This window comes from Magnolia sinica, chromosome 2 (genome assembly GCF_029962835.1).
Source record: "Magnolia sinica isolate HGM2019 chromosome 2, MsV1, whole genome shotgun sequence".
In the NCBI taxonomy this organism is placed as follows: domain Eukaryota; kingdom Viridiplantae; phylum Streptophyta; class Magnoliopsida; order Magnoliales; family Magnoliaceae; genus Magnolia; species Magnolia sinica.
The window spans coordinates 33,159,417-33,172,882 of NC_080574.1; the positions used below are offsets into that span (position 1 = coordinate 33,159,417).

The 13,466-nt window shown below is 37.8% G+C and overlaps 2 protein-coding genes across 3 annotated transcripts in view; both read right to left on the minus strand.

The window, feature by feature from the left end:
* The window catches only part of LOC131236920 (uncharacterized), a 90,984-nt gene that overhangs the window by 27,680 nt on the left and 49,838 nt on the right, over nt 1-13,466 (minus strand). The gene's annotated exons all lie outside the window — the stretch shown is intronic.
* Nucleotides 1-13,466, minus strand: part of LOC131236919 (uncharacterized) — a 45,587-nt gene that overhangs the window by 27,680 nt on the left and 4,441 nt on the right. For both annotated transcript variants that reach the window (XM_058234453.1, XM_058234454.1), the window contains 6 exons: nt 5,775-6,383; nt 4,095-5,267; nt 3,677-4,004; nt 1,888-2,143; nt 1,437-1,653; nt 23-369 (listed from right to left, as the gene is read on the minus strand). In XM_058234453.1, coding sequence (XP_058090436.1) covers nt 23-369; nt 1,437-1,653; nt 1,888-2,143; nt 3,677-4,004; nt 4,095-5,267; nt 5,775-6,383 — 2,930 coding nt within the window. The remainder of the gene's footprint in view (nt 1-22; nt 370-1,436; nt 1,654-1,887; nt 2,144-3,676; nt 4,005-4,094; nt 5,268-5,774; nt 6,384-13,466) is intronic.

The following is a 13,466-nucleotide window of genomic DNA, read 5'->3' on the forward strand; positions in this document are numbered from 1 at the left end:
CCAAACCCTTATTCGAACATACCCCTCGACACATTTCACTTTGCAGTGCTCTATATAAGTGTCAGTGTACATTGCAAAAATGTTATCAAGACGCTTCACCAGTTTTGGGATTTCTGTCATTGGTACAATGTCCCAGACCTTCAACACCTGGAAATATCTTCCATCCTTTACAATGTCAACCATCCATATGAGATACAACTCTCTGACCCGGCACTGTTTTGCAAGCTGAAAGGAGTCTGGAAAATCAAGACTTTTACTTTTTGGACGCCAACCATCAGCAAGCCTCAGTAACAATTGCATCACTGCCTGTTTGATCTGGAGATACTTCAACTTTGCAAAAGACTTTCGGAAATCATCACTGAAAAGAACCTACACATCATGAATAAAATTAGTAAAACTTTCTATACCAAATAAATACAGAAGCTGCATGCATACTCGTGCGCACACAGAGAAAGAATTTGTGGGTGCAGTACGAGGTTCCACACGGTACTAGATGGATGATAAGTAACCACACAACCAGCATAAAAATTTGAGGATTCGACGAGTGTATATGTCATCAAACTGTCCAGAAGGTTGGCCCTACTATGAATAATACCTTATGCCGGGGCGGGGACACTGATTCACTTACCACACAGGCCACATAGTAGATACAACCACTGATCCGATCCAAAATACATTCACAGCCCACCTAATGAGTGGATTGGCCTATTTTTGCTCTAGGTGACCTTCATTGTGGAGCGAACCTATTGAATGGTTTACATGTTGTACAGACCCAGCACGCTTTGCTAATTTTATGCTAGTTGGACAATTACTTTATCATCCAACTAGCTGCAAGAATGATCCAATATAGTTGAATGTACGGAAATGTACCACATGGTCAAGCGGATGCAACACATCCATGGGGTTTTAGGTGTCATTTTACACTGTTTCCTGTAGTGTGTACCCCCAGAGTTTTGAATCAGGCTACTTCTCAGGCTCCTGCCCAGCATGAGAGGGCATGCATGATGCACGATTTAGATGCCACAAAGATATTACAGTGGGCCCCATAAAAGCTCGAATTTATGGTAAGATCACATACAGTTGACAACATGGGATCATTCTGTAGTAGCTTGTTGGTTTGTCAACCAAAGTCCTTTGTTTATTTAATTTATGCATGTCTGTGTGGTATTTATAAGGATTTGAATCAAGTTTCTGCTGCAAATACGATTAGCAGACTCCCTAACCCTATCTTACTAAGGGGAATAGGATCCAAGTGGTATGGTATCCTGATGGAGCACCAAAAATAATACACTTCTTTCTCCAACCAAAACAAATGAAATTTGACCAACCTAAATATAGATGAACATACCAGAAAAGAATAAGATTTGAAATAATTTCAAGAGTTCCATTGAGATTTGTGAGGTCAACCCCACTGCTAAGACAATTGAGTGTCATACCTTCCATCTAGCCGTGTTGAGAAGTATAGAGTCCGCTTTGAGCAAATCGTCAAGCTGATTAAGTTCATTCTTAACTTGTAAAATTGCTTTGGCCAATCCTTTGTCCTCCTCGGCGTTAAAGAAGCACCCTCTTTCCTTCATATCATACACTAGTTCTTCCCAAACAGAATCACTTCGAATCAAGGTTGATGCATTTCCCAAAATCCAAAGGCAATGCCTACGATGAAAGCAAGCAAGCTATCAAGTAATTAAATAGAAATCTTGACTAAAACTAAGAAGTTCAAAAAATCAAAGGCAAAAGACAATGACCAAAAGCACCTTCAGATGGGACTAGTAATTAAGATAAGATTTAAACTAAGAAGTTCAAGGTAAATAACAGTGACCGAGAACACCTCCTGATGGGACTAGTAACTAAGATAACATTTCCGGTGGGGTTGCATGCGAAAAATACCTAGCCCTTGTCAACGCCACATTTGTTCGGTTAAAATTTGCAAGAAACCCAACTGATCCCTTGCTATTGGACCTGACAGTTGAAAGTATAATGATATCCATCTCACCACCTTGAAACCCATCAACAGACCCAACCTTTAGAGAAAAGCCATTGTGATTTTCATGCTGGTTTGCAATTTTCTCCTGAATTGCATTAACTTGAGAGCTATATGGGGACACCACTCCTATACTGAGGCTTCGCCCTGTACCTTCCCATGCTACAAAAGGAAAATTTATTACAGCACTGACTGAATATGTACAGTAAGTCTTGCAAATCACGAGAATATATCCCACCTTGATAACATTACACTAAAATGAACAAAACCAGCAGAAACATCTAATATCAAATTCAATAAATTAATTCATACGCGATAAATTCATTCCTTAGAAATTTAAAATTACGCAAGGCCAATCAACACAAGCCAACAATTGTTGTAAGATTTGACTTTCAAAATGCATTCAACACTTGAAGACTTATCACATGAAAAACAAGAAAAAAGATAGACATGCCAACAATTGTTGTAAGATTTGACTTTTTTCAAATGGTAATGATAATTTTGTTTAAGAGAGGAAACATTAGAATTTCATAACAAAGAGGATCAGATGATGACGAATCATCCACCTCAGAAGGAACAAGGATCCAAACACAAGACAGAACAAAGAACGAAGTACAATGTTAGAAGAGTGTCAATGGAGAAGTATCAATTATCCATTGTTGGTACTCTTAAGGCTCATTTGGCAGAGTGGAATGAGACGGATTTGTGGGGATTTGTTGTTTTTCGGGCGTTTGGTAGCTAGGAAGTTGGGAGGGATCCAAATTCCCCAAAAGAGTTCTTTTTGAAATCCCACCTCAAAGCTCTGATTTCAAATCCATTCAATTCTGTACAGACTAAAATCTACTCAATTCCATTAGTTCAAACCATGCTGCCAAAAGAGCCCTTACAATGAAATAATATGCAAGGCTCTATTCCATATTATCCATAGGATTTGGCACGCTTTCACAGTCAGATTATTGCTGTCACAGAAATCAACGATTACCTCAGATGAGTACAGCTGTCCTGCACATTCATCTGTAACATACCCATCACACCTAATGAAGGGAGTAATCACTCTTCCTCACATGGCCTATTATCCCATGGTGGGCCCACCATAGATCTCCACAATCAATAGATTTGATTCCAAAGGGAGACAAGATTTGATTTTTGTAACGAATTGATCTGAATTGTATGGTTGCAAGTCGTAACTAATATGATCTCTTTCTAATCGACGTTGAATGGAAATCTTCCATATTGGGCTTCATTGCATTGTTGAATGAAAGATGACTTAAAATCTACAATTAATCATGGTATCAAAACAACGTTATAAACTTATAACCCGTGCATGTATCCTTTACTAGGTAGCAGGGTGTGGACCCATTTCTCCTCTAAGACCATGGGTCCACACACCCATCCTATGTAAGAAAGCTACTCCTATTTTCTTTCTTATCTTTTTCCTTTTCCTCTAATAGATTCTATAATATCCTTCTCCTATTTTCCTTGCATATTGATAACTAGAAATCTACAATTCTTCTATAACTACCAGTACAACATAGTTTTGGAAAGAAAATTTCAATGTACCAGAAACTAAATTTGACAAAGTTAACATCAAGAAGAAATCTACAACAAGAAAATGTCACATTAATATTTCAGGAACACTGAAGAACCAGAAATATCTATATCAGAAACAAAGCAATCAACAAAAAGTACTCATACACTTAAAAAGGCTTCTGATTATTTTCAAGACAACAGCCACCTCGACCATATTTTTCCGACTATTTCCAACATCATCCTTCTCCTCCCTTCCATCAGCAATGTGTATGAATGAATAAGCACCATACATACTTCCCTGAAGATAATGCTGTTCATAGCTAGCATCTGTGACATTTGGACCATCCAAAATCTGGCCACCATAAAACTTGGCATTCGGGAAAGCACTTATTGCAGGGTGCATACGATACTGCATATTGAGCAGATGTTTCTGATGCCCCAGCAAACCCAACCTTTCAAAAAGACTTCTTCCAAACCCAGCTTCCTCAGAGACCTACAATAAAATAATCAAGCCCAAAAGATAAATGAAGCAAAATAAAAATGAAATGAGATTGTAGAATTTTATAGAGGATCAGACCCAGACCTTGCTCTTCACCAAAGAAGGCAGCTGACGCTCATCTCCAATGAGAACAGCATGCTGTATACCCTTGGTTCGAAGTGGAATAACCGATTCACATTCTTTTAACTGTGCAGCTTCATCAATAACCACAACTTCCATCTCATAATGGCGCAACAAAGAAGCAGTAGAAGCGGTGCAGAAAATGAGCATAGCATTCTTCAAGCAGAATCCTTTTATCCAATCCTTACTAGTTGTAAGGGGTAACTGAAGAGTGTCTTTAAGAACTCTTAAAATACGAAGGCATTCTCTTCTTGTTTTGTCCAAAGCTTTTCTGGCAGAGCCCTCCGACATGGAATGGGCACTAAGCGGCACATCTGTAGATGGAGAATATTCACTCAATGGATGTTCAGGCAAAAAAATCTCCTCTAGTTCTTTATCGGAAACATCTCTGGCGCACAACAAACTTCCAAAATTTTCAAGAAAACTGAAAAGAGCAACGATGTTTGCAGATACATTTTCAGAAATGAAACTTCTAGTTAAATGGACCTGCAGAAGCCTCAAACAGTCACAAAGGGGTACTGCAATGGCCTCCAACGGCTTCTTTAGAAACTCCCTAAAACTAATAGTCTCATCTTCCTTTTTGTCTTTCAAATAAGTGTGATACTGAGGGACACAATCTTCAAGTAAAGATATCAATGAGACTAGCATATTTTTCCATCCAGATGCAGGTTCAAAGCATTCGGCAAGCCTATCAGCACGATAGTCCAAAAATATCTCTTGAAGTTGAGAATCCTCATCTGCTGACATTCTATCCTTGTTTCCAAATAGCACCACATCACCCAGGGAAAAACAAGAGAATCCATTTTCATTATCCCGTCCACGATATTCTTTGACTAAGCTCAGGAGACGTGAGCAAACTTGTGTGACTGCAACATTTGTTGGTGCACATGTAAGGGTCCTGCAGTTCATATCCAAGAGCACCCACAGCAATGCACTAATGGCTTTTGTCTTTCCTGTCCCTGGTGGGCCCCAGATAAGTTTGAATGAATGCGAATGCTTGCACTGTATAGCCGATAAAGCACTTAGTATTGCATCCATTTGTGAGGCATTCAAATTTAAAGAGATTAAATCGCCATAGAATTTAGTAGCCCAAACATCTATTAGTCCATAAGAACAGGCATTGCATGTGCTCACGTCCTGACAAGACAAATATAAACATTACTCTTTAAATCTATGAGAAAATCTTACCTTGAGTGAAAATCAAGAATGATGTTACATAGTATAACTGCCAATAAAAAATATGAAGAAGAGCCCATGAAAAGATATGCAGAAGCAAGTATGAATAGCAACAACAGTAATACTGATTTATTCATTATGCTATTGCTAGCAGTGTATGCCCATCCAGACAGGTGCAGCTGAAAATCAAAGCCAAACCAAGCCAGGCATTGCTGTTTGACAACCCAAGAGCCACCATATACATGGCACAAGTACCTTAAACCGAATCATCCATTTGAAGGTCACAAATTGGGTAATTCTGGTCATCATTTTACTGAGATTTTCAGTTATGAACCATGAAAAATGGGACCTAAAAATTGGACTGTTCTGATAAGATACATGTATGCCATTACCGTAGAGTCCATGCATATGGATTGCCATTTTTCCATGCCATGCTACAGAAAATGCAGAAGAATCAGGTCTACATACCAAGGGCTTGGTGTACAAAACCTCTCTGATCATATTTAGATTTTTGTTGTCCTCATCAATCTCCCAACTTAGAGCTTTCCATATCCGATTGTTTGTCGTTAAATTTGTAAGAAAAATTGCATGAAGTGAATTCCCCATTCCATCTGCAACTTCGATCCTCCTTGATACTTTAATTTCAAAACCCTTGTGGTATTCTTTGTCCGATTCAACTTCAGTAAACAAAGTAACTGACTTTGAATTTTCTTTTTCATCAATAAAAAGAATTTCAGGATCAGTAACTGATGCCAGAAAATAAGTCGTGCCATATCTTTGAAGATCCGCTGCAACCTCCGGAATCCTATTAGAAAGAATCAAAATATCCCCAGGGATTGGTTTGTAAATTTCATTGTTACCAAAACCTGATTCACATTTCCAACCACTAACTTCAACGAAGTAAGATAAATCTGATGCATGCTTTGATTCCTTTATAGCTGTTATTTCTGTACAAGGAGCATCAGAGACCACTTCTAAACAAGAGTACAAGTCTGCACGTGTTTCCTCTATCAGAGGGAAGATGTATGACACAACATAATCCTCAACTGATGGAAATGTTTCCGGTATCTTCTTCACCTACAAAGAAAGAAGAGACAAATGACAAAATAGACAGAATACAACATACAGTTATTTGAAAAAAAAAACAAACAGAAGATATGAGAAATTAGTAGTTATTTCCACCCCCACAAGGACAATTCGGTCATTGTAGAATTGATGAGAGCTCTAAAGAAACAAATTATGACCAAATTAACCTTGTAGGGGAGCAACTGACAATTTTCGAGGGAGAGGATGTCATTGCCGAGAGAGGAGAACAAAAATTCAATCACTTAATTAAAACAACTTAAATACCCCAATTTGAGTGAAGCAAACTAACATATCCAATAGTTCAAAATATGCAAACATTAGGAAAGAAACTAGATAGTGTTAGACATATATGATTGCCCATGCCACATGTGGTTAGGCTGTATGGCTGGATGGCCATGGTGGAGGGGTTTGTCCCCTCACCTGTTTGTATTATCCAAGAGAAGTATGAGTCCGGCATTATTTCTCTTCCTCATGTGGCGTCCTAGGATTAGATTGCCGGTATTCTAATTAAGACGCTACCTTCCACACGATATTCCTTTTGGCAAACTGCTGCTGGTTGATAACCAACATCAGTTTGCAGGGGGATGTTAAACATATATGATTGTCCACGCCACACGTGCCACAAAGGCTGAAAGTCGGGCAGGTTGGGTTGGGTCGGTGCCCAACCCAAGGTTCCTATACCTCAACCCTAACCCAACCCAACCCAACCTCGGGTTGGGAATTCTCAATACAAGCCCAACCCAAGCGGGCTCGGTCGGGTGGATACATGCTAATATTTTCGTTATTACATTTCAATACTCATCTTCTTTTTTGTACCTATAATTTTATTAATTATATATGTAGTTATTTATAGTAAAAAACTTCATTTTTTCTAAACAAATAAGCTCAAATATAAGACAACTACTCTTTTGAAAGTCATGTCATGTAGCACACAATCTATTTGGGAGAGAGAAATCCGACGCATCTCGTTAGCTTTGAGTCATTGAAAATGACGTGGACCAATGAAACCCAACGGCATGGAAATTAGTGTGCCTTCAATACAGACGATCCACACTCAATTATAATTTATAACTTGTGTATTGATCGGGTTCGGGTGGGGTCGGGCAACCTGATACCTCAACCCGAGACCGACCCAAGTTTTATCGGGTTGGTGTTTGTACAGCCCAAGCCCGAGACCGAACCCAATACATCCTGCCCAAGCCCAACCCAATGTCAGGTCGGTCATGGGTCGGTCGGGTTGAACCCGCCCAACTTTCAGCCCTACGTGCCACACGTGGCTAGGCTGTACGGCTGGATGGCAGTGGTGGAGGGGTTTGTCCCATCACCTGTTTATATTATGTTTGTAGTATATTTTTACTCTTTTACCCCTTGGTCCATGTTAGTTGGCTATGCCTATATAGGGGTATTCTTGTATATTGTACTCTTCCTTGGTTGATATATATTGTTGCTTTCTTTAAGGGCTTGAGGATAATGCAAACCTCACCAATTTAGAGTTCTGTTATGTGTGGTGATTTCTTTTGGTTTTCTTGGACGATCTAAGAAGATCAGATCCGATGTTCTTCATAGTTTGATCCTTATCTATTGGTAAGTTTTTTTTTTTCATGGTTCCCTTTTGGTGTTCTTGGGTGTCGTACGTTCGTACGGATCTGGTCTTAAAAAACTGACCGCACAGTTCTGTTGGTTTTTGTTACACAGTGTCGGAGGCAAGATCAGGTGCTAATTGAGGTCTTCTAATCTTGATCTATTGAAAAGAAATTCTGGTATATCATTGGAGTTGTTGTGTGGTACGCGATTTGTTGGTTGCAATCCTAGGTGGGACACTAACTGGAGGGCCCGCCTCAATACATACATTGTATATCCACACCATTCATCTGTTTTGCTAGCTTATTTTAGAGCGCCGCCCCAAAAATGAAGAACATACAAATTTCCGGTTAACCACACCACATGAAATAATGGTCGTTGAACATTCACCGTCAAAAACTTCTAGTCCATCGTAATGTTTTTTTGACCATCCAACCTATTGATAAGGTCAAACAGACTTGGATGAAAGGATGAAAGAAATATCAGCTTGATCCAAACTTTTGTGGCCCACAAAAGGTTTTTAATGGTCGACAACCACTATTCTTGTGGTGTGGTCCACCTGCAATTTTCATCTGCTTTATTTTTTGAACCATGCCCTAAAATAAATTGGAAAAACAAATGGACGGCATGGATATACAATGCATTCATTAAGGTGGGCCCTACGGTTAGGGTTCCACTGACATAGCTGGTTCTGGCCCGTAGCCAAGTCGCACAATGTATTTTGAGGGACATGTCGTAGCTGTGACCCTGAACCGGTGATGTGGTGGAACGTTGACCATAGGACCCACCTCAATGTATGTGTTGAATATCTACGCCGTCGATCTGTTTTGCTAGCTCATTTTAGAGTGTTGGCCCAAAAAATTAAAGTTGATCTCAATCTTAGGTGGACCACACCATAAGAAACATTGACGATTGAACGTCTATTGTTGAAACATTCATGGGGCCACTGAAGTTTTGGATTAGGCTAATATTTTTATAGTTTTGGTTCATCCCAATAAGAATGACCTGATGAACGATATGGGATGAGATGGATGGTTGGATGGATGGGCAGATGGATAAGATCAATGGAATGGTTGGATGGATGAATGGATGTTTAGAAGGATAGATGGGATGGATGGTTGGATGGTTTGATGGATGGGATGGTTGGACGGTTGGATGGATGGATGGTCAGATGAGTGGTTGGATGGGATGGATCGTTGGATGGTTAGATCGTCATGCATGTGTATTGTGTTTATAAATCATATGCTTATTTATGCATGAATGCATTACACATCTTTGTTTGCTTGAGATTTAAGTAATTGTTGTGCAATAAGACTGATTTATTACAATATAAGATACTTTTAGGCCCTCGTAAAACTTATTATGTATATATTTTTTTTTCAAAATTTTATTCCTAAATATGCAAATATGTGTATTTAGGCATGTCCTGAAGTTTCATTAAAAAATTCCATTGTTTTCCCCATGTTTTTCCCTTTTTCCTTGCATTTTCGATTATCGACGATAACGATATTATATCTTTAACTCCGGCTAGCAAAACTTGTAGCGATATCGACAACTCGAACACTGGGCAGAATGGTTCACCTCACATCTCTGAAATTTCAAGCTCACAAGGAAGGAATTGAACTGCTTATACCAACACCTTGGTACCTGCTTTAAATCGTAAATCAATCTGTTTAGCTGATAAATTAGATTCCTTTTATTTTCTTCAATAAAACCTTCGGGTTGAGTCATATAAATTTCTTCAGTAAGATTTATATGTAGAAAAGCAACGTTTACATCCAACTGCTCTAACTCCAAGTCAAGCACCGTTGTTGTACTCAATACAGTACGAATAGTACTCAAATGGACAACTGGAAAGAAAATTTCATTAAAGTCAATACTTGATTTCTTAGCATAAACTTTTACCACTAATCAGGCTTTGTATCTTTTAACATTCCCAATAGCCTCCTTTGGGTAATTCAACCAATCCCAAGTTTTGTTCTTATGTAAAGCTTTCATCTCCTCCTTTCTGGACATTCTCCATTGGCTAGCATCCACAAATTCGCATGCCTCTCAATATGAACAAGGCTCGTGCTCTTCTGTCATGCAAGCATAAGCCATAACATAATCCTTGAGCCAAACAAAAAGTTTTGTAGCTCCTTCAATCTACCTTGATCACTTTGAGTTTCAGCACCCGGTATCTCATATGCATGCTTTTCATTAGCTTCATCTTTGATGTTATCATCAACTTGCTGATCATCTAAATTGGTAGGTTGATTTTAAAAATCATTGAAAGATTCCAATTCAATCATCTCTTATGAATTTGAGCTCGAAACTGTCTTTCTATAGCGAATTTTCATTAAAAACCATATCTCGACTAATTAACTGGTGGGTAGTAGGGTCCCACAATCTATACCCCTTTGTTCCATCTACATAGCTAGGAAAAATATACTTTTTATACCTTGCATTCAGCTTAGGCCCGTGCTCTTTGAGAATTCACACATAAGCACCACAACCAAAACTGCGAGGGAACGAATAATTAACAGGTTTCTCAAACCACACCTCTTCAGGGATCTTATAATTTAGTGTAGTAATAAGAGAATTATTTACTAAATAACAAGCCACATTGACGGCTTCCACCTAAAAAAAAATAAAATTGCTCTAAGCCTAGCCAAACTCAACATGCTCCTAGCACGATCCATAAGGGTACAATTCATACGTTTTGCAATTCTACTCTTCCATGGAGTACTAGGGATCATGTAGTGTCTCTTAATGTCATGCTCACTGCAAAAATTATTGAATTCTTTTGAAGTGTACTCTCTTTCGCTATCAATTCTCATACACATAATTTTCTTTGCCTTTTGATTTTCAACAAATGCTTTAAACTTGAAAAAACAAACAAAAACATCGCTTTTCCTTTTCAACATTTAAACTCATACCTTCCTGGGAAAATCATCAATAAAAAAAAAAAACAAAGTATTTCGAAAATCCCAAGAATTCGACTGGATCCTCCCAAGTATCAGAAAGAATTAGATTTAAAACATCCTTACTTTTAGCAGTAGATAAGGGAAAACAAGCTCTATCGAGCTTTCCAAATAAACAATCCTTATAAAAATCTAAATTAATAGACTTTAAACCAGTAAGTAAATTTCAATTAAGAAGTACCTTTAATCCTTACTTGCTCATGTGGCCCAACTGCCTGTGCCAGATTGTAGTAGAGTTTGTCACGACATCGCCAACCACGGTATCTCCGATCCAACGATATAAGTCACCCATTAACTCTTCTTTCACCACCACCATCGGCCCTTTAACAATCTCCTATCAACTCATTTCACCAAAAAATTTATAGCTGTCTTCATCGAACTTTCCCAATGATAGAAGACTCTTCCACAAGTTCGGTATGTGCCCACACCAGAAACTATATATATGATACCCTTAAACATAATAATTCTAACATATCCAATATATATAATTTTACATGTGCTATCATCAACCATGTAAACTTTGTCACCATCACAAGATTGACATGTATATCACCATCACAAGATTGACATGTATAGAAATAATCTCTATGTGGAGTCGTATGGAACGAAGTGCCTGAATCTAAGATCCATTGATAGCTCGGATTCACTCATGGAATCACAGCCGACAATACTTCTCCATCCTCAAATGACTTGTCCTTCTCAATTAGATTTCATTGGGAATCATTTGAATCTGATGCTTGATCTTGTGAATCAGGTTCGAAATTTTCCCAATTTGCTTTCCTGAGTTTATAATCTTTACGCAAGTGATCATTCTTTCCGCAAGTACAACACTTCTTTTATATCCTTTCAACTTAGATCTTGTCTGATCTTTCCCATTAGTGTCTTTCTTAATAGATCTTCCTTTGAACATAATAGCATTACCAACAGATTCTCCATGTGTTTTTCTATTGGACTTTTCAGTAAGCAATGTATACATGGTTGACTCTATATTTAGATATGGACCGTTACTGAGATTCATGATCAAACCATCCTACGAACCTAGCATCAAACAGAACTGAAGTGTGACATTTTCTTTATCGTCAATCTTCACATCGACCACTGTCAATCTGCTAATCAGGGTATTAAACCTAATAAGGTGTTCTTACAAAGAGGATCATTCATTCGTCTAAGTTGTACAGTTGCCAGTAGAAAAAGATCTTGTTTGACATCGATTTTTCCTCATATAGGTTTCACAATTTGTCCCACAAATATTTTGTAGTGGTTTGATTGGATGCATTGAATAAAATTAAATAATCCAGTGTAAGAAGAAGATTCATCATGGCTAATTGAATTTTCTCCTCAAATACCCCGTCTTCCATCTTTATAAGCTTTTTTTCTTGAATCACAATTACACATCCTTCCTTCACAAACACTGCGTTCATCTTCAAATTCCACAATGTGTAATTGGATCCATCGAACTTCGGGACCCCGAATCTGGTAGAATTTGATCCAACCATCTGAAATACAATTGCAAAACAAACACCAACACTGATTATGCGATAAAAGGATTCTCAACTTTTGGCTTTAATACCAATTGTTGCCAAAAAAAAAGAAGAAAAACACCCGCATGTAATCAATATTGGCAAAGTCAAAACACAAAAGAAAATGGGCAAACAAAAAGCCAAAAGAATCAAACCAAAATAAGAGATAAGAGGCACGAAAATTTACGTGGTTTGGTAATGTCTACTACATGGGACTAAAGTTTGAAATATCGGTATCGCGTTACGTATCGCACATTTGGGATATGGATATGTATTGGTTATCGCATGGAATAAATCGGTTACATCGCGTAATGCGTCGTTGTTGTTGGAAACATGGGGAAACATTGGAAAATTAGTTGAATTTTTCAATGAAACTCCAATGATTGTTAAAAAAGACATCAATACACACTTATAAATCAAAATATTATAATAAAATAACCAAGTGCACATAATAGGTTTTCTTTGTATGGGGTCCTAATCTATATGCGTTGTCTAACTAAATTGATGGAAGTATATTCAAAGTCTATTAATATAATTTATAAATGTAAGAAGACGTGTAGAAATACAAGCAATTCATTCAAAAGAAAAGGAATAATCACTAGAACAAGTTATACACAAGTTTAATTTTATGTTTGGACACAAAGATTACAACTGATTTGCGAGAAATTGGGAAATTTTGAATATTTTCTTTCAATTTTCTGCAACTTGGCCCATTTCCTCCAAATCTTGAAATTGAAGTTATACTTGTAACAATTTGACACTGATTTAACATGATTTACAGAGAAAAAAGAAAAAAAAGAAAAAAAAAGGATCAAAAATAAAAATTACTCACCAAATCAAACATGTGAGATATAGTCCACTACTTGTGTTTCGTACCGCACAAGTGGGATACAAGATTTATCATGGAACATATTGGCCGATATCATCAATACTTTAATTTTTTTTTAAAAAAAACTAACTGAGAAAAAGGGACGTGCATTCACTGGTGGTTTAGTAAGACTTGCCACCGA